At 41.7% G+C, this 21,073-nt stretch overlaps 1 protein-coding gene across 1 annotated transcript; it reads left to right on the top strand.

Annotated features, from left to right (window-relative positions):
• Window positions 1-2,426: 2,426 nt before the first annotated feature.
• Window positions 2,427-21,073, top strand: DEGS2 (delta 4-desaturase, sphingolipid 2). Its single transcript, XM_010711906.4, has 3 exons — window positions 2,427-2,802; window positions 11,925-12,667; window positions 17,996-21,073. Exons 1-3 carry the CDS (start codon window positions 2,721-2,723, stop codon window positions 18,137-18,139), a joined length of 969 nt encoding a protein of 322 aa, XP_010710208.1. The 5' UTR covers window positions 2,427-2,720; the 3' UTR covers window positions 18,140-21,073.

Here is a 21,073-nt window from a genome sequence, read left to right as displayed (position 1 = left end):
CTCTTTCTTCAGAAAAGAGAACACCTTATTTAGAGATAAAATCGGTAAATAACCTTATTTTACTTCCAGAGCATCAGTTTAAAAAGAGTTAGCATCTATAACAAGAAAGAGAGAAGTTAAAGCCTGTATACCAACACAGAATTAAGCCACCTCAAATGTGAAGCCTGCTCTTCAAGCTGGGAATAGCCAATGGGATACATGTGCAGGTGCTGCAGCTCTGTTCACTGTGCCACCTTTTCTGCTAGCAGGCAGAGGGGAGGGTTAGCTTAGTGGTGTGGCAGATGCATGCATGGGAAACAAGTGTGGGAAAGACACCTTTGGGTGGAGAAGTGTGAGTATGTTTTTGTGGAAGAGTGGAGTAGTATATTTTGTTTCAGAGCTGTTTTTTAGGGTGTGCCCTCAAAAAAAAAAAAAAAGGTGCATTTTTTTGGGGTTTTTGTTTGTTTGTTTGTTTTTGTTTTGTTTTCTTTTTTTTACTCTGAAAGTTGTTAGCTGTCGTGCTGGAGGTGAGCATGACCTGACTCAAATTTATGCAAGACCAATATTTGATGGTACTCTATACAAAACCAGCAACTGTGATCCTCCTGTTGAGAAAAACAATTAAGCTGCATGTTAAAACTTTCTCTGAGCTACTAGATTTCTTAATATTTAGAAGCCCTGAGCAGGTACAGGAAATTGCTGTTGAACAGAAGGCTATGGCTTGGAATACCTGACCTTATGAACCGTGTTTGATTTGCCATAAAGTGCAGTGAGTATGGTGGATTTGTAGAGTTCAGGCAGTCATTATGATATGCTTTAAAAGGGCCATTATTCCCAGGTGATGCTAAAATCTACCCTCCTTTTCCTTTGTGGATGAATTTTCTGCCTGTTTGCACTTTAATAGGGTGCCATAAAACCAAAGATGCCAAATGATCAGAACTGGATAATGCTTCCGCCAATTGTAGAAGATAGTCTAAAGCTGGTGTTTCTTGTTTGTCTGGCATCCACTATTACTCTTAAATTAGTATAATTTGTTCTGTTTGCTACTGAAATATAAAGGATGAAATTCTACCCTCAAAGAGAGAAGCCAGCTCACTGAAGACAGAAAAGCGTTTTGTTCTTCTCTTGTGGTAGGGCTGAAACTGGAGCAATAGCTACACGAAGGCATTGCCTGCAAAGAAGAAACTTTCTGTGCATCACTGACCATACACTGTAGTACTAGGCTATTGATCAGCATTTAGGGATGAAGTCATATTCGTTCTGTTTACAACTAACTTGCTTTAATTTGCTTTTATAGTGACCTTGAGAACTCCTGAGCAGGAAGTGACAGATAAGCGTCATCACTTTCTTGAAATCTTTGGCCTCTCCACAGATACTGCCAACAAGACATTAGAGCCAACTACAGGTTTAAGCTGAGATACTGATGCATCTGCTCTCTGAACAATTCAGTCATTACTTATAAAAACGTGTAACAGCCTCACTTGGATTAACAGTCCATTAACTGCAGCTCTGTGGGTGAACACCAGCTTCATGTTAGAGCAGTGGTGGAGAACGGAGCATTGTGCTCACAGAGAGCTGATCTGCAAAAGCAAATTGCTCACTCTCCTGCCTCCACTCTGGGCAAAGCTGCTTACCTTTACATGGCACTCCTTCCACTCAACCTGCATTGTTCAAGGGTTTAAATTCAGATCACTCAAGGGGAAAACATTTATATAAAGTGCTGAAAAATGTAAGCCCTAAAGTTGTATAGCAGACGTGATGGGGTTTTTGTTTTGTCTGTTTTGTGTTGTCGGTATTTTTTAGCCTATATGTTTTCACACAACTACCAATCTCACTTCAATGTGAATAAAGAGAGAGGTGATTGTATTGCCAACATGGTCAGGCAAAAATTTTGCTGAAAAATATTGTTATATTCTTTCAGGGCTGTTTTTTCTTTCTTTGTTTGTTTGTTTGTGTTTTTTTGCTACTTCTAACAGTAATAGGCATTTTGAAGGATAAGAGTAAGGAGGGATTAGGAACATAAGGGTATAAGATTCTCTCCTGGTTGTGGAGCTGCTGCCAAAAGGATGTGGTCAGTGAAAAGTGCACTTCAAGGAACAGTGAGCGTGGAGGGCAAACAGTGGCTCAAGTACAGACTTGTACAAGAGTGCAGTGGGAACAAAAGCAGCGCTTTAATTTGGAGTTGTGCATGGAGAAACATTGCTTTGTAACACAGGTGACCTCTCCCTGTGAATCAGAGGCTGGAGAGGAGTCTGAAGCTTAGCAAGTCCTTTGCCTGACTTCATTGCCAAGGGCACAGCACGATTCCCTGTACCGGGCTCCCAGGAGCATGACCCAGCCGAGGGCTGGATGCTGCTGGGGCGGCTCACGCCAGATTCGCCAGAGCACCAAGGAGACGTGCGCCAGGCGTTGGTCACCTTTATGTCATTGCATGCTCTCCAAGCTGGGAGGAGCTCACACGCCCTAAATCGCATCCCACTTCAGGCTGAGGCACCAACTTTACAGGATCTGGACTCCCTCTCTTACCCAACGCCTTGCCTCAAAGCGCGTGCCTACGGACTGCTGCCCCCGAGGGCACCTCGGGAGGCGATGGCAGCGGCGGTCCCGCTACACCCCGTGCCCTGCAGCCAACCTCCCTCCCCGCTCACCTCTCGGGCCGCCTCCGAGCACCCGGCACCGCCCCTCCGCAGGCGCGGGGCTATAAATGAGGGCGGCTCGGAGCGGGGTACAGTGCTGGAGCCATGGGGAATCGTGTCACCCGAGGGGACTTCGAGTGGGTCTATACCGATCAGCCCCACACGCAGCGCAGGAAGGAGATCCTGGGTACGTCGGGGGGCTGCTCCGCACAGCTCACAGTGCTGCGGGCTGGGCTGGGCGAGGCGGGTATTGCACCTGTGGCTGTGCTTCCTTCGGTTCGCAGCTACTTCTGCACGGATAGCCCGTGTACGCGTTGGAAGGCATACTGGAATCCCTTTTTTTGTCTGTAGCAATTTATCTCTTCTCCTATATGATGATGTGTGAACCTCTCCTACGTGATGACTTGTGATCTATATGAACCTCATAAGTTTCTTTTAAGCTGTTTTCACAATTTCCACTTCCAGCTCAGTTTGGTGCGTTACTTCAATTTATTCAAGTCAACAGAGGGGCTTCTTCTAAATGCGATTTATTTATTTTTTTTCAGTAGCACAGTAAAACAGATGGGGAGAATGGTGGGTGCGGATGGATGTCTGCTGGAGAACAGCAGGAAGCCCTGCTGCTAACAGAGCCCCACTGCCTGTATTTTTATCATGTACAGGTAGCATTTAATTGCATGTAAGCACATGGGGTTGGGGAGGATTTTACTTCTGGGGACTTGGGAAGCTTAGGGCTTTCTGAACAAGCAGTAATTCAGCATTGTTACAGAATATAGCTGCATATTTCTTAAAATATGCTTCAACACTTAATCAATAAAGGAGATTTTACCTGGTTTTTCCTTTCATCCTACTATTCAGTAGGATGAAGTTTTTAGGTTTCCTTTTTGTCAAGGAAGAGGCTGGGGCTGTGGTAATCAGGTGCAGCTCCTCCACACTCCCATAGATTAACCTAGGATGACTCTAAATTACAAAAACATTTCTGGCGTAGTTATGATGGCAGAATATCCTGCTCCATGTTAAATTATATCTGGGAAAATAATTATTTTTCTCTGTAGTAATGATAGAGAGGCAAATGACATCACTATATAAAATAAAGCCTCTGGCTGTTGTGCTGCTGATTCTTTTGGTTATGAGAACTCTGGGTGAGCTTTGAGCAGGAGGCATGTGCTATAGGTCTCTCCCTTTGCCGACCTTCCACTCTCCTGTGGCACTGGGAAATGGAGATCCAGAAAAGCTGGACAGAAAAATTTGCATCTGACAGGGCAGAAGGGTCACGAGTGCTGAAATGTTGCCAGACATCGTTGAAATTACCATGCTATCGGTATAAATCACTGCAACTGTGTTGCCTGAAGGTCAAAAGCTCCCAGTACCTAGTGTCCTTACCAAAGGTCTGGTGCCTGTTGGGTGGAGTGCTCCTCTTGAATCTTACTTGCATATGAATGCGTACCTAGAAATACCCTTGTAATTTACATCTTTGTATATAGCATTGCTTTAGGGTCAGAAGCATTCTCTGCTGATAAAGAAAGTACTTTCCTCCCTGTAGGTTAATGATTTAGTAGTTAAGCACCAAAGCTTGATTATTTTCCATTTAGGCTGTAGCTTTTGGAAATGTTGATCTCCCTCAGGTATGGCTACTTGATTTAAATGCAAATTAAAAACCATCTATTAGGAAAAAAGTACAGGCAGACTGACAAACTCATCAGGCAATTTCCTTTTACAGAAGTGGTATTTTCTTACACTGGTGTTCCAGCATGTTTCTATAGAGAAGCTGAGTTTCATGTCCTGGTTCGATTGTTAGCAGCCCCAGTTTGTCTATGACTTTGTTGGTGATGATAGAGATATTTTTATCATTGAAACATGAGTTTCAAGTTCCAGTCTTTCAAGGCTTCTGGTTGCAGCAGTTACACTGATTCCTAGACAGCAGCCCCAGCAGATATAATCCAGGGTTAGTCTCCGAGGTAGATGGTTATTCATCTAGCAGTTCAGCTGTGTACTACAACTGGACTGGCTAGAAGCTAGCTTACAGCAGGACTGTTGCAACAGATGAGTCTACAAGGGATGCAGTTCCTAACTGTTACAATTAGGCTAGCAAATGGACTGACATGTTGCACAAGGGAGAGGTAGTACTTTTTCCTCTTCGGAGTATCTACCTCTAAGACTCTAGCTTGTACTGCATAGGTACCAGCTGCTTCTTAAGATGCTAAGGAACTCTCTTCTCCAAGCTGATACTTCAATCTTGGTCTTAAGCTCACATTAATTTTGTCTGCATTTTTCAGTTTATTAAACTGAATCATTTCATTGCTTCCCTCTCACCCTCCTGTTTGTGAAAAGCCTGTTGCTGTCATGTACCAGAACTGAGATTGGTGTAGTGCTGTGGTGAACTGTATCAGGGAAATCACCAGCTGATAACTAATCTGATGGAAGAAAGCCTTATATCTGCCTTGCCTAGCTGTATAGTTATGCAAGCACTATTAGGGAGAGAGACTGGGCAGAAAGTAGAAAGAATAAGGACTTCTAGTAGAATTAAGAAGTCTACTTCACTGAAGGTAAGGGCCTGCTAAATTAAAGCACATACAGTACTTATGTAAGATCATAGTACTGTTGAAGATTGAATTTTGTGGGTTTTTCTCAACTTGAGAAAAAAAGAAATCAGAATACCAACACCTGAGCAACACCAAAGCATACAGTGAGCAGTCACTTCATCTGCAAACAGTCTTCCAAATGCAAGCAATGAGTAATATATTGTGGAATGGAAAGAATGAGATCTTGTTTTGATCCAACCCACAGCACAAACTTCATAAAATTACTTCAGATTGGTCAGAAAAGTGTCTTGTCTCAGGATTCTTTGAGAAGCATTTGTTTTCTTCCAAGGATGAGGGCTGAATGAGTGTTCCTCATTGTAGGATAGGGGCAACCAAATATGATCTAATGTCTAAGCATGGTTATATACTCACTCTTTGACAAGTTATTTGGTAGGAAGACGGCACAGGTGTTTCATATGTACTTAATTCTGTAGGAAGACCAAGATGTTAATTTATCAGCAGTGGAGTGAGGAAACTCAAAATGAAAATACCTGAATACATTTTATTTTTGCATTTAGGCAATTTAGAAATATAATAGTTTTCAGCCAAGAGGAAAGTTACTCACTTATTTAGAGATCAGTATTTCTTACAGTTGACTCTCATATTGCCTATTTAAACTGCATACTTAGGAAAAGTCTGAACTGTACCTACTAAGACATGAAAGATACATATCTCAATATATCAAAGCTCTGAATTGTATATGCTTCTGGCAAAGAAACAAGGAGCCTGTTTCCCCTTTGTATTTCAGTATGTGGGCACAGCACTGCCACTGATGTGCAAGTTCTTCGAACAGTGCATTTAGAGCAGCTGCTGTCTCAGTGCTCATGCCAATTCCCTTTGGGGATCATATGTAATATAAATGACATGAGTAGGAAAATCAGTGTTGCAGGTTCTCCTGATCTTCTGCTGACAATGTATTAAGTGCAACTGAAGATTTCAGCATACTCTATGTTGCATGAGTTTGTACGAGAAAGTTGGGAATCACTCTTTTAGCTGTCCTATATCCTTTAACTTCCAATCAACTACTGAACAAGCACAAACAGATCATAGCTGCTGTAGTAATGGTGCTGACACTGTTTCAGTTATGAGCACCATGCAGTGCTTTGCATCTGGCAAACTCCACTGGGTGACCCAGCAACCTTGAACCTAGCACGTAAAGCTACCTAGGAACTCATGGGTGATAGAAGGTTAAGGCCCTCTTGCATAATGGAAATGTAAAACCTCTTTGTAACAAGCTGGGTCATAAAGATTTCTTATCAGTTTGCATACTGAAGGGGATGAAGAAAGCATATTTTTTTATGCCATCCTTTGCATGTGTTCTACCAGTGCCCTGATACATGTATGGTTTGAATTCAGAACCACTTCAGATGTGCTGTGCCCTTTTCAAGTATGTTCACAAGCTAAGCTACTGAAAAGCAAAATACTATGATGTCAGCAAACTGACTTGCTTATTTCTGGTACAAATATCAGCCTCAGTGTAAGGCAGAGCCAACATCCTAAGCCTGGTGTCTCTTACTTGATCTGCCACAGGCTCATAGCAACAGAGTATAGTCTAGGACAGCAGCATCACAACTGCTTATTTATTTTTTTCCCTTCCCTTCAATTGGTCCTTGGAAGCAGTGAAATTACTTCTGATAAGCTCTTTGTGATACTAGAAAAAGTATAATTAGGAATATCAGTAATCACATATAGAGGAAAATGTTGACTCACCTAACTGGAGATAGCATCACTGGCTATAGAACACTCCTTCTCAAGAAGCAGCCTTCACCCAGGAGACATTCTCTTTCCAGAGGCTCGCCCTTAAATGAGCCCAGGAAGACCCTGGGTCCACCCCTTCCAGTCACGTGGGAAGCACAGGTGAATCTCTTGCACCTGTGCTTCCTGGGCCAGCTACCCTCTTCATCAGGTGCTCAATCATCAGTTCAGGCTGTGACTTAACAGTTCCCATACACCCTCTTTTTAACAGACCTTCTAAAAACATTATGCTGAGTTGTGTGCTAGCTTTGGCTATACTTGCTGCGTTGAAATAAAAGATTAGAATAATTTCTTTCTCTTGCTACTACTAGCTTCTCGTGGATATGGGCACTGCTGCTCCTCTGTGATTCTAACAGCTCCATCTCCTGCCCATGACTAGATCTGGTGTCTACGAAAATGTGCTGACAAATCAGTGAGATACTCTGTTGCCCTTGCTGAATTCTATCTGGGTCTCAGCCACTGTTCTTCCATCCACACTGCTGCACAAATGGAAGTGCTGTTTTTTTCAACTCCCCCCTAGAGATTTCTGTTACTCTGAGATTATGGCAGGCAGATAGTGGAGCTGGTTGGACAGAATTATTATCTACAGCTAAATGCTGTACCAATGTACTTGCACTTCTTTTTCACCACGTGCTGACTTCGGAGAGAGAAATCATGTTTATGCACTGCTGTACATCTACACCAGTACCCCTGCCCTCCTTGTGGCAATCTGTTGGCTCCTCCTGAACAACTGGAAGAAGTGTGTGTGTTTCTTTGTTTCAGCTGGGACTGAATTGTTTTCTTCAGAGTGTCTGCTATGTCTTGGTTCTAGGAGAAAAACAATGTTGATAACAGACTGATGTTTGTAGTTGCTGAGAAGCAGTATTGTACAGAGTCAAGGCCATTCACAGCAAAGAGCCCAAGGAGCTGGGAGGGAACAGAATTAAAATAGCTGACTTAAGCTGGCCAAAGAGATATTCCATGTTATATAACATCAAGCAGAATGAGTTCTGAAGGGGATGGGAATTCATCTCTCTCTCTTTTGTTGCTCAGGAATGGTGAGCAACTGCTTGTGCATTACTTGTTATATACATTTGTATATATATATGTCATAATTATTATCCTTTTCCTTTTCTCTATCTTAGTAAATAGCTTTATCTCAACCCATGAGTTCTACTTTGTGTGAATGACTGTGTGGTCCTCAGCCACCTGCCTGGTTAAACAACAACAATGCGGATAACCAGTCTGCGGAATGAGCTTGCAGATCTTCCCAGCAAGCTGGAGGCTGGATCAAATGCTGAGGAGACATGAAAGTAGTTGGGACCATAATTGTCCAATTGTACTCTAAAGAGTGAATCCATGTCCCGTGTGATCACATAACTTAGTGCTGGTTCTTTGTTCTTTGTTCTTTTATCTAGAACGGCTAATATTTGTTTGCTTTTCTCATATTACTGTTCTCCCTCCATGCTATGATCATAGATAATTAAGAGCTGACTATAAATTACATTTTATGGTCATGTATTAGCATTGACTCCGTGCTTGTTAGGAAAGGGATGGACTCTGACCTTATGGAAGCCAGCCATATTAATAATGGACAAATGTTCAGGAACTGGAAAACAAAAGTGATTTGGAAAAGAGAAGCATGATACAAATCTCTGCTCAGATGCATCTTAGTGTGAAAGTCTAGCAGGCTCAAAAGGAGAAGAAGTGTCTTTTTACTTCCAAAAGTACTATGCAGAGGAAATGAAGGTGATCTTTACAGTGTAGCTGTACAGGTTTTGTATTCCTTGATGGCTCATGGGTCAGCTCTGCACAAGGACCCAATATCTGATTCTGTTGCTTTTGGCATGTGCAGGTTGCTGACAGCTAATTCCTGGCTTGCACAGCCCAGCTGATCATCTGCAGACACTTGTCACAGAAAGCTGTCCCCATTTTTCAATTGTAAATGCTATATCTTGACTTCTTCTGACTCCTTCATCTAACTTCAAGGCATGAAGATGAGTGAAAAATGAGAAATAATAATACTTAGGTTGTCACATCTTCACACGTAAGCATTATATATCGCTGCAGTCATCAGGATCACTTCATCCAAGCTTAGATATATCTCACTGAAGAGAGCACTGCTTCAAGTTTTGGAGGGTCTGCATGCAACATTTTGCATTTACAATACTCCTGATGTGAAAGCTTCTCTGCAGACTGCCCCAGTAGTGGGGCTTCAGCCTGCAGTACTTTCAATTCCACCTGTCAGCCTCCCCAGGGCTTCTCCTTTACAGAATGAGGAAGTGGTTATCAGCATTAATGATAAACAGACACAGTGTTTTGGCTTAACTATTACACAAATTTACTGTTGGATAGAAGTTAATCATGTGTTGAATTTAATATTAAACCCTACCACACTACTTCATAGTTGTTACCTGTGATAAATGCAACCCACGTGAAGTACTGCTTGCAGACCATGCTGCTGGTGGTTAGAAGTTGCTGCTTTGAAATCTCTCCTAAGAGATTATAAACTAAAATCCTCCTTAACTGCAGCAACAGTAAATTGGTCCAACACTTTCAGTGTTCTCTAACTAAAACATACAGCATAGCTAAGTGGATATCCTGGCACTTTGCGTTAAAATTTGGAACCTATATAGGTATCAGGGAATGAATTGCAGCATCTTGGCATTTCTAGTGTGAAAAAGTATAACTTATAAAGTTACAAAAACTTAGACTACTTAGAGGTTTTTATTAAAAACTTAGACTGACTTCAGAACAATGTGAACTTATATTAGTTCTTTCCCACTTGCCTGAGTAGTCCTAATGAAGATTTTGCCCCATTGTCTGAACAAGGGGAAGAATTGATAATATCCCTTTTCTCATCATCATCCACAGTACTTAATCTTTATTCACAGAATCACAGAATTGTAGGGGTTGGAAGGGACCTCCAGAGATCATCGAGACCAACCCCCCTGCCAAAGCAGGTTCCCTATACCAGGTCACACAGGTAGGCATCCAGGTGAGACTTGAATATCTCCAGAGGAGACTCCACAACCTCCCTGGGCAGCCTGTTCCAGTGCTCCGTCACCCTCACTGTGAAGAAGTTCTTACGCACATTCGTGCGAAACTTCCTGTGCTGCAGCTTATGTCTGTTTCCCCTCGTCCTGTCTCCACGTACCACTGAAAAGAGACTGGCCTCACCGCTATGGCCGCCACACCTCAGATATTTATAAACCTGGATCAGGTCCCCTCTCAGTCTTCTTTTCTCAAGGCTAAACAGACCCAGTTTACTTAGCCTTTCTTCATAGGGGAGATGCTCCAGGCCCTTCACCATCTTTGTGGCCCTCCGCTGGACTCTTTCCAAGAGATCCCTGTCTTTTTTGTACTGGGGAGCCCAGAACTGGACACAGTACTCCAGATGAGGCCTTACCAGGGCAGAGTAGAGGGGGAGGATCACCTCCCTTGACTGGCTGGCCACGCTCTTTTTAATGCACCCCAGAATGTCATTGGCCTTTTTGGCCACGAAGACACACTGCTGGCTCATGGCCAACCTGTCATCCACCAGGACGCCCAGGTCCCTCTCTGCAGAGAGAGACCTGTCTCTTATTGTCTCTGGCCTCTGTCAAGCTCAGCTACAAGTGACCAACAGGCTGAAAATTGCTGGAATATTTGCAGAGCATGACCACATCAACCTGCTTCCTTAAGTAGCGCTGGATCTTTCCGAACTACTGCAGATGTCTCAATGTTCATTCCTATAAAAATTCTCCACTCAGTGCCTGGCACTACTTTGCAAGGTCACATGAAGTGTATCATCCAGTGCTTGTTTGTAGTATACACAGCTGCACAGATGCAAGTTGTTGTAGCCTTAAATGGTATAACAGTAGCATTGGTATTGGTGCAATAGTCAGATGAAACTTAGTTTTCTTTTCGTAAAATATACCTGTAAAACTTGTAGAGACACATTGTGTAACTTCATGCTCATAATGAGTGAGTTGTCCTACAGTCTTATTTATGAAAGCTGTTAATTATTGAGAATTGCAGAATATGAATAAAAGAAGAGAGGTCAGTGGGTGGATAAAGGCTATAAAACTTGAGAAACAAACATGAGAGTTAGAACTGGAAGTTAGAGGTGGGATATTTGTGAAGAGATCTGAAATAATGAACAGTTCCTAGAAGATAAGCTTCACTTCTGTGCATTTTCTTAAAAGAACAAATGAATGGCAAAAAAAATCCAAAGATCAGTAAGATGGTGCTGCACTGGCACATTTGTGATCTGGCAAGTCTAACTCATGTGTCTGTGATTCTATATTGTGAGAAGCTGTTGTGGGATTGCCTATGTGACTTTCATGCCTACTTCTGGGATGTGACTTGAGAACAGGCTCACTGGCTTGAAGATAGGCTCCCAGCAGAATGAGAACAACAACAACAAGTTATGTATCTTACAGATTCCCAATAATATTATTTACTTTCTAGTGATGTTAGTATTTGTAAAGACATGTGCATGTTGTAAGCACTGGCAAACACTCAAACACTTACTTTTTCTTAGTGCTGCAGTTGTCATATAACCACACAGTAAAACCAGGAGAGCTTGTTGCATGGCCTTCCTCCTCTGCTAGTGTGTCTGAAACCGAAGAATGGAAAGGACTACAAAGAAGGCATCTGTATTTCTTTCCTGTTGAAAATAGTATCTGGACTAAGCAAAAAGAAAGGGAAGTGAAAAAATGTGACAGCTCAAGTCTGATGGTCACTGGTTTAATACTCATCCTCATGAAGATAAATGGGGCCACTTGTTGACCATCGAGGTCATCATATGCACACACACATATATTGGACACGATGCTAGAAATGGGAACAAAGCTCATATATTAGTGAAGCCTTTTTGGTAGTGGCTTTGAAATTTCCATTTTATAAGACTAGGGCCTCAAAAATAAGATGATAAAAAATAAAGAGCACCAGCAGTGGTCATGTTTACCTTTTTGTGAGTTAATGGATTTTCTTTGCATTTTTTTCCCTTTAGCAAAATATCCAAGGATCAAGACTCTGATGGGACCAGATCCACATTTGAAATGGATTGTATCTGGAATGGTTTTCATGCAGTTTCTAGCATGCTATCTGGTGAAAGACTTATCTTGGAAATGGATTTTCTTCTGGGCTTATGCTTTTGGGGGTTGCATCAACCACTCATTGACCCTAGCCATCCACGATATTTCACACAACGTCGCCTTTGGGAACAAGCAGGCCAAATGGAACCGATGGTTTGCAGTCTTTGCCAACTTGCCAGTTGGTGTCCCTTACTCTGCTTCCTTCAAGAAATACCACATAGACCACCATCGGTACCTTGGTGGGGACAGCCTGGATGTGGACATTCCCACGGATTTTGAAGGCTGGTTCTTCTGTACACCACTTCGGAAACTGCTTTGGCTCTTCCTCCAACCTCTATTCTACAGTCTGAGACCACTGTATGTGAATCCCAAAGCAATTACACAGATGGAAATTTTTAATGCCCTTGTGCAGTTTTCTGTGGATTTTATTATTTTCTACCTTTGGGGACTCAAACCTATTATTTACTTAATAGCAGGTACAATTCTTTGCATGGGCTTACATCCCATATCTGGGCACTTCATAGCAGAACACTACATGTTCTTAAAAGGATATGAGACGTATTCTTATTATGGACCTCTGAACTGGCTCACCTTTAATGTAGGTTATCACATGGAGCACCATGATTTCCCCAGTATTCCCGGAAGCAAGTTGCCAATGGTAAGTACATCATAATCTCAAGTGAACTGGTAGTTTGTTTGTTTGTTTGTTTGTTTTTATGTTATATGATTCTTTAGCAATAGTCTGAATTTCTTTACTTCCCTCATCTACCTGTTCTTGACCCTTCAAAGTGTAAAAGGATGATCTAAAGCGAGACAGGAAGAAACCACTACTTGAAACTTGTCTAATGGTCAATCTATATATTAATTATATTGCTTAATTAACATCAAACAAAAATCTTTCTATTTTTTGAGATGACATAAGTACTGGAGCATGTTCCAACTTGCTACAAATAGCAGTAGAAAATAAATTCCTGCTCTCCATGACTTGTTTTAGCTCTGCTGCCCCACCCACTGAAACTGAGGCTGCCTGGCCTGTCACTGGGAAAATGTTGTGGCTTTACTCTTTTAAAATCAAATCTTTTTTTGTTTACATTTTATCAGTTGTGGGAATCAAATTTTCAAAGCCCAGGTGTCCAGGAACGGTTTTGAATCCACTGCCAGCTATGTAGTTGCTCTTCTGGATTTTAATACAAGAGTTCCTCAGCAGCTGTGCTCACAGTGCCAAAAGGATGTGACTACAGTGCATTACTCCTACACCCAAATCCTCTGGCATGGCTGGGAGGAAACACTGTCTGTTGGAAGCTACTGCTGGAACTTCCTTGTGAGGAGGAGGCAGGGCTGAAATTATAGTTCTGTGACCTCCACACTACTGCATGACTCAATTTTTATGATGGTGTATCCAGGAAAATTAAGTTTGGGAACCCCATTTTATGAGTTGATATTAGAGTCATAGAATCATAAGGGTTGGAAAAGACCACTAGGACTGTCTAATCTAAGCACTGATTCATCAATAACCCATTTTCTTAATCACAAAAACATTGAGAGGAGGTTTGAAACAAGATAGAAGAGCGCAGAAAGCACATATACCAAATGAGTGTGTATATACATATTTATTTATTTATTTTTAATCCCCCCCCTTGACTGCTGGAGCTGTCTCCTGAAGAAGTTGGCTATTCTTGATGGGTTTCAGCATTCACATGTGAAGTTTTCCAACTCCTCTTCCTGACACATCTGGTACCTCAGCTGGAAAGTGGGCTTAGTTTTAGCTTGAAATGTTCAAACTTGTTAGATAGGCTTAGATACTTAGCTTACTGAAACGTAAATACAAAAGCAGAAGGTTAGCTCTCTTATCTCAAAGGAGGCAAGTGACGAATTGAACTTGCTGGGATTGTTGCTCCAGATCTGAATGAAACCTGAAAAGCTTTTCCCCACCCACATCACAAATAGTTTAGCCTAACTCCTCAAGGCAGTGAGCAGATGGAAGTGTCTGCACTCCTCTGTAAAGAGGATAGAGTTAATTTTATGAACTCCTCTTCATCTGTTTCTAACTTCAGGGCACCTGAGACTTGCCCTGCTGGTAAAGGAGGTACCAGGTTTATCATTCACTGTTACGTGATAGAACAACATGGAAAATATTGAGTCACTGGCAAATGAACAAGTGAAAAATCTACTATGAAGTAGAACTTCTTTGTCAAAACAGCTATTGCAGAAAATAGTGTGTCCCTTGTTGGCTGTTTTTCTCTGCAAATTGAGAAGAAAAGTTCTTTGGAAGGGGAGGGTACAGGCTCTCTGGATAGCTGCAATGTATGAACTTAATGACAAATAGGGGTAGAAACCTCCCTTTCTTTCTCCTGCTTACCTGCCCAGTAGATTCTTCACTCAATAACTGTTGTCTCTTTAGCATTCAAACTTTTAATAGTTTAACTGTACTTAGTTTCAAATATTGGCAAATTTAAGTTGGGAAAAAGGTCCTTTCTTTGTTCTTGCATGAGTGAATGGAGAGGAGAATTAAGATCAGAAAATATTTTAAGTTTGGAAACTAACTGGGTCTTCCATTTGCTTATCAGAAAGTAAATTTTGTCCTTTATTACGGGTGTTTCATCCAGTATGTGCTTTCTGAGTAATATGTTTGTCACTGGAAAGACCTTTACCCTAGGACTGTGGCACATTTGAAAGAGGAAGAATTAGACTGTGCCATAAGCTTATGGAGATTGTAAATGAGTGACATGAGTGCACAGTAAGAACTTGTCCCATTAGTATAATGAGAGATTACACAAGGAGATGTTAACATTATAATGAATTGTAACATTATAATTTAACATTATAATGAAGGACTTGCTCTAAAAACTATAGCCATAGATTTATGACTAGGTTAGCCTTTAAGTGAAGCTTTAAAATAACAAAATATTGTGTTACTTACCAAAGGAATAAGAAGATTGATTCTTCATGATCTGAAAGACTGAATATACTTTTGATGAGAGGGAACACAGAACAAGGAGGAACTTGGTACTCTTCCTACAAGCTACACTAAAAACTGTAACATTACCAGAGGCAAACTAGTTATTCATTTTCATAGTTATTCAAGCTTGTGAAAGACATGGCATGAAACAAGATTTTATTAGATAGACAAGGCTGGAAAATATGGTAGATGTACTTCATTTGAATTGCAGATTTCCTTAACCGTGTGATGGCCAGGAGGGCTAGCTTGAGTTCTTTCTCCTTCCCCTACACTCAAGGAATACAGAAGGAACTTTTGTACTCTGCTTTCTAGCATTCTACACCTAATTTTTCATCTTGTCACAAGGGCCTCTAGCTTCTGTTTTGCCCCAGGAGAAAGTCTGTAGCAGCTATGCTGTAATGCCACTAGACCATATCTGCTACTGTGGAGTAGGATGGGTGACAAGAAGCAAAATTTGAACCCAAAAGATGTGATTTATTATCTACTATCTTGATCTAATTGAAGAAAAGCATCCATATACTACACACATGGCACTTATTACGCTTATTACAGAATTTAGTCTTGGGTTATCCTTTTATAATTTCCATTCAAAAACTATCAAATGCTTCCAAGTTGTGACCTGTAAGGAGGGAGGGAGGAACTGAAGCAAATGGACCCTTTCCAATGCAATATGGAGAGCTTGGAATGGGGGGCCAAGGGCAGGATTAAGAAATACTGCGTTACAATACACTTCTTTCTGAGATGTTGGTAACGCTGTTTGCAAAAATTGCTACCTGGAAAAAATGCCATCCACAGGTTTTGTTCTGCAACCAGAATGCAACATGGAGGATGACTTTTCCACTCTAAAGTACACTTAACAGATGTATATTAACATCATATTTAAAAAAGAATCAGCACATTTAAAAAAACAAATCCTGACCAGTACTCTGTGTGGGCAGTAAAGAGGAGGCCATTTTGTTTTGCACACAGGGATTCTGAGACAAATAGCAATAGGCTGTTTTTGTGTTTATCCATGGCAGAAGATAAATTTGTTCACTTGTTTTTTTTCTCCCATGTGATGGCAAAATGGAAAGAGGCACCAAACAAACTTCCATGTCCTTTCCATTAGAAAATCCTTCAAGATGTCACCTCTCTAATTTTATTCACTAAACTTTCCCTGTACACCATTATTTTGTCAAAAACATTTTATAATGGTTTCTCTTCTCTCCCTGATTTTTATACACCTCATGCAGTTTTCTTGCCTGGAGTGCAGAGAACTTGCAGAAGGTGCACATGCTGCCAGCCATCCTGCACCAAGTGCTGCTGAGCACAAAGCCAAGCAGGAGCAAAAAGCCACTGTCCCAAGATGATCCAGGGTAACCTGCTCCAGAGCAAAACCTTGCCCATCTCCTATGGTTTCCACACTGAGGTTTTATTCAAAATGAGATGCCACCAGACCCTGCAGGGAAGTGCTAAATCAATGTGCTTGGTGAGCAAGCAACTCCTCCATCACTTGGCCTCAGCAGTGACTTTCATTCACCCAGGGAGCATACTGTCTGAACAATCCTTCCTCTCATCATCTGTTTCACTTACTCACATTAAATTATTTCTGACTGTGGTCACAGGAGCTGAGCAGGGATCTAAATCTGCTTTTCCAGAGATCTTACCCAGTGGCTGGACATTACCCTTCTTGTAGCCATTAACAAGTTCTTCAAAGGGGAAATTCTACCTGAATCATGTTGAAAATGAATCACATCTGAAGCACAGACCAACACTTTAAAGCAAGATGTAAGAAATTATTAGGAAGACAGTTATTCAGTGACAGACCAAACATAATCAGACCTGGTCTGAATCTTCCACCTCCAACACAACCACCTGCACAAGGGGTGCACAGAAGTGCCTAACAAGACTTGAGCCTTGCCCACCTACATCACAGGAGCTGTCTGCCAGGAAGCTCAGCTAGCGATGTAACCAGCATGAGTAGTACTGGCTTACGATTTGACTCCTGCTGTCATTCTTACCTTTCCACAAAGTGCTGTATTAAGACTACATCATCATGAATCAGATGCTGCTGAGTGCCTCTTCCCAGTTGGCAATTTCTGCACAATTTCAGAGTTTCACTGGAAGTCTTCACTGTCTTCTTCACAACTGGCTTTTAAATTCTGCAGTATTTTTAAAAGGACAAGTCATGCTGCCCAGCTGCTCTGGTACAGAGCCTTGTTTGTCTAGGAGGTGGAGTTCTAATAAAACAATGCCCAGCTAGTTTTTTTGTGAAATGTACAGTACCAGCTGCTCTCCTAAGTGTGTTTCAAAAAAGCAGAGCATCTGGCTGGAGCCCTGACAGCTCAGGAATTCTCACAGTCCTTTGAGGCTGTCAGGTGTTATCCCCATCCTACAAACACCCCAACAGCACACAGTGCTTCTGTGATGGCAGCAGTTGTAAAACTTGGAGATTTGTAACAGGAATAAAATTGTGTCAGACTGATAAATCTACTGACGAACCTTGAGGCATTTCTAGCAATGGACAGAGGAGGAGAGACACCCCTGGGATCTCCTCTGCTTGGAGAAGGAAGCCAGATTTGTATCAGGGGAGTGGAACGGAGGAAAGACTAAGGAAACACAGCCCAGGCTGTGCCTTCAGCATTTTCTCAATTGCTGTTCCTCCCCTACCTAGGACTCTCTGCAGACAAGTATTAGGAGTGGCAAACATTGCTTTAAATACGTGTTGGAGTCCTGGCAATTTATGAGGTGGATTAGTCATCTTGTTATGGAAAGTCTCCACCTCCCAAGTGAGAGAGATTTGGTTCTGACTGAAGGCAGAGATCCATCATCCGTTAAATCCTAACACTGTCAGGCAAAACTTGTGTAATAAATCTGCTAAGTATCTAAATGTACTTAAGTCTATCTTGTTTGACTGTGCTTCAGAAACCTCACAAGCAATAACAAGTAACTTCAGTTTATGGCAGTGCTATCAAATCTAAAAAATAAGACCAAAGTGCACTTGACACCATGCAAGTAAATAGCTCATTCTCTCTTTTGTTCTTCCAGGTGAAGAAGATTGCTGCAGAGTACTATGACAACCTCCCCTACCACCAGTCCTGGATTCGAGTCCTGTGGGACTTTGTATTTGATGACAGTATTGGTCCTTACTCAAGGGTTAAGAGAAAATGCAAACTGGCAAAAGAAAGCTAACAGAGCAGCTCCAGCTGCTGCAGTGGCATTTTGTTTGTTTGAATGGTTTGAGTGCTCCGCAGAAGGAGGATGCTTTGTGTGTGCTTGGTGTAGCATTGGCACACGCTCTTTAGATGAAGAGGATGAGTGTCTGCACTATTTAAAATACTGATACTTTTTAATAAGGGATATTTTATGTAACCTTGAAAAACTAGATGAGAGCAGGCTACACTCACATGAATCTTGGTCTAGACTTAGAATTAACTTCCTGGGACATGTGCATCCAATTTGGAGCTTTGGCCTGGTGTGCAATGAAGAATATTTGGTGCATGAATGGGCATGCTTGTGTGTAGGTTAGGACTGGTTTCTCTTCATGCCAAGTTAGATGTAGATGCTTTGCATGCATCAGACCGTGGAAGCAGGGATGACTGGCATGCAGTAGCAAATGATACTTTCTAGAGAACACAAGGGTGCCTTCAACTCAAAGCATTGCCTAAATATCTTGTGCCTGACAATAGCTGCTTGCATGATTTTGTATGTGAAATGGAATACATATGTTGTTTTTTTTTTTAATACCTGAATCAATATTTTATTAGCTGCTGTTTGACCTTTATTTCAGGGCTTTTCCTAAACCTTTTCTGAGCCATTTCTATTCTTAGTATCTGATGTTCAGTGTAACTTGCTGGCAGAATTGAACTGAGATGTGGAAAAACCCTTTCTTTCTTTAACCTTCAGCTCACTGATCAGCAATGTGGCATACCACAGCTCGTGTTGTGAGAAATGGCTAATCCTTTTCCACTCATCCTTTCAACAGTATACAGAATTTCATATTTGCTCATACCTTTCACTTACTAGAAGCCCTCTGGGAGTGGAAGGGTTCTAGTTTAAATTGCTTCTTATAAGGGCTTTTACTATTCCTGATCATCTAACTTGGTCTTCTGTGTATTGTACCTATTTCTGTGAATAGGAGTCACTATCACTGAAGACACTGGAGATGTTATGTTGACATTTGTTCCTAACTACTTTCAGTGCAGTTCTAACTTTTTCTCTCTGTGATTCAATGGGAACTGACTCAGCAATCAGGAAGCATGTGATATTCCAGCTATAAAAGCCATCACTAATGGTGATAAGGGGATATAAATGGGACGTGGTGCTGGTATTGTTTCTCTCCCTACATGCAGTATATTGCACTATTGACATTGACCTAGATCTGTCATTTCTAGCCCTTGGAACAATTCCATCTTCCTGCCTCTCTTCTCCAACCACCAGCTTCTTGATACCCTCAATAATAGTATTTCATCAAAAAACCTTAGTCACCATACCTTTCTCCATGAAGAAAATACTGAAAAATTTCTTGGGAGTTAGGAGCTGATATGTCATCTAACAACTCTCCTGCACTCTGGAAAGGACAGGTATAAGAAGTCAGCTTACTAAGTGGACAAGAGAGAACACTATAAAGGTTCTCTTATAAACTGAGAGTTTAATCCCTCTAGTGGTTTTGACTTTTTGTTTTCTTCTAGAAATCCATATATGTTACAAATGTGGAATAATAATTCCCTTTATGTTGAGCTCTCAAAGACTATTACTGGGCCTGGGATGCCTGATTCCCTCAGGAAACACAGTTTTGCTCCTGTCTCCTACAGCACTGTGCCCAGTGAGTCATACTGGTATGACTTTTTAGCAGTAGTTTGCCTCAGTCCTGCTGGCACTTCATGATCAGATATTCAACTTCCAGTGTCCTTAGCAAGCTGTTTCACAACTCTCAGCCAATTTAGTAAGCAAACATAAGAACAATATTAAAGATTATGATGTTCCTCATTCTGTATTACTCCTCTGTAGAAACTGACTTTTCTCTAGCTCCCTTAGCTGTTCCACAATGCCATTAACCTACTTCATCCACATGTTAATAGCCAAGCCTGATACAGAAACTATACTATATAGCGAAAGTAACCAAAGTTGTTGGTTGTTTCTCACCTGCGTAGCAGTTGTGTTCCCAATCTGCTTTGTCACAGTCCTCCCATTCTGGAGGGAGACTTGAAGGTTCTGGAAGTCCTAGTATCTGCTGTGCTCTCAGGTAGCAAAGCACCAGTTAAAGAGGGTCACTGGTTTTCTGGTGAGGTTGATCACAGTTGCTCTCTACCCTTAGCACCTGACAATTGCACTCAGAACTTCAGCAATCTGTGATGGATTTATAGTGCTGAGTAAAGCACCTGGAGATGGGACCAGGTGTTACTGCTTCTACCAGCCAAGCCCCCCTGCCCATCCTGTGCACCTTGGGACTCTGCTCCCATTAAATGGCCATGAACAAACTTCAGTTGATTGTCTTAATGACAGGAGGCCTGCAAAGGAGGGTAAGAAAAGGTCATTTACAGCAGGTTGCTAGTGTTACTATAGGATCATGCTGTATCCAGGCTGTGCTCAACCTGGGTGACAGTGCAGTTATTGCTGACTGTAGGTGTAGCACCACACGCCAAGGTAAAACACGAACTGAGCTGGGACCCAACTTTGTCAAGCTGAAGAAAGATTAATAAAGACTTTCACAGAATGGTTGTGACTATCCGTGAGGAAGAAGTTTAGAAAAGCGCTTGCTGTTGTCAGGTATGCCATCAAATAGCACAGGACAAGAGGTAGAGGCCTTAAATTGCACCAGGGAAAGTTCCAGTTGAGTATTAGGAAAAGTTTCTTCTCAGAAAGAGCGGTACTCCATTGGCACAGGCTGCCCTGGGAGGTTGTGGGGTTACTGTCCCTGCAGATGTTCAAGAAGTGTGGAGGTGTGGCACTGAGGTGTATTGTTGGTGGGCAGGGTGGGGTGGGTTGATGGTTGGACTAAACGATTTTAGAGGTCTTTTGCAATCTTAATTGTTCCATGAAATGGTTTTATAATTAAGAAACACGTGAGCTATTGTATCATATTTATACAGCAAACCATAATAAACTTTACTGATATTTGGCTGA

This window comes from Meleagris gallopavo, chromosome 5, assembly GCF_905368555.1.
Source record: "Meleagris gallopavo chromosome 5, MGAL_WU_HG_1.1, whole genome shotgun sequence".
Taxonomy (NCBI): Eukaryota; Metazoa; Chordata; class Aves; order Galliformes; family Phasianidae; genus Meleagris; species Meleagris gallopavo.
The sequence above is the reverse complement of the archived record's forward strand: the minus strand, read 5'-3'. Positions and strand labels throughout refer to the sequence as shown.

Excerpts from the sequence above, each read along its gene's own strand:
- DEGS2 (XM_010711906.4), top strand. The coding sequence starts at position 2,721 with ATGGGGAATCGTGTCACCCGAGGGGACTTCGAGTGGGTCTATACCGAT. Across the intron at positions 2,803-11,924 it reads GCGCAGGAAGGAGATCCTGG|CAAAATATCCAAGGATCAAG; the intron begins GTACGTCGGGGG and ends TTTTCCCTTTAG. Across the intron at positions 12,668-17,995 it reads CCGGAAGCAAGTTGCCAATG|GTGAAGAAGATTGCTGCAGA; the intron begins GTAAGTACATCA and ends TTGTTCTTCCAG.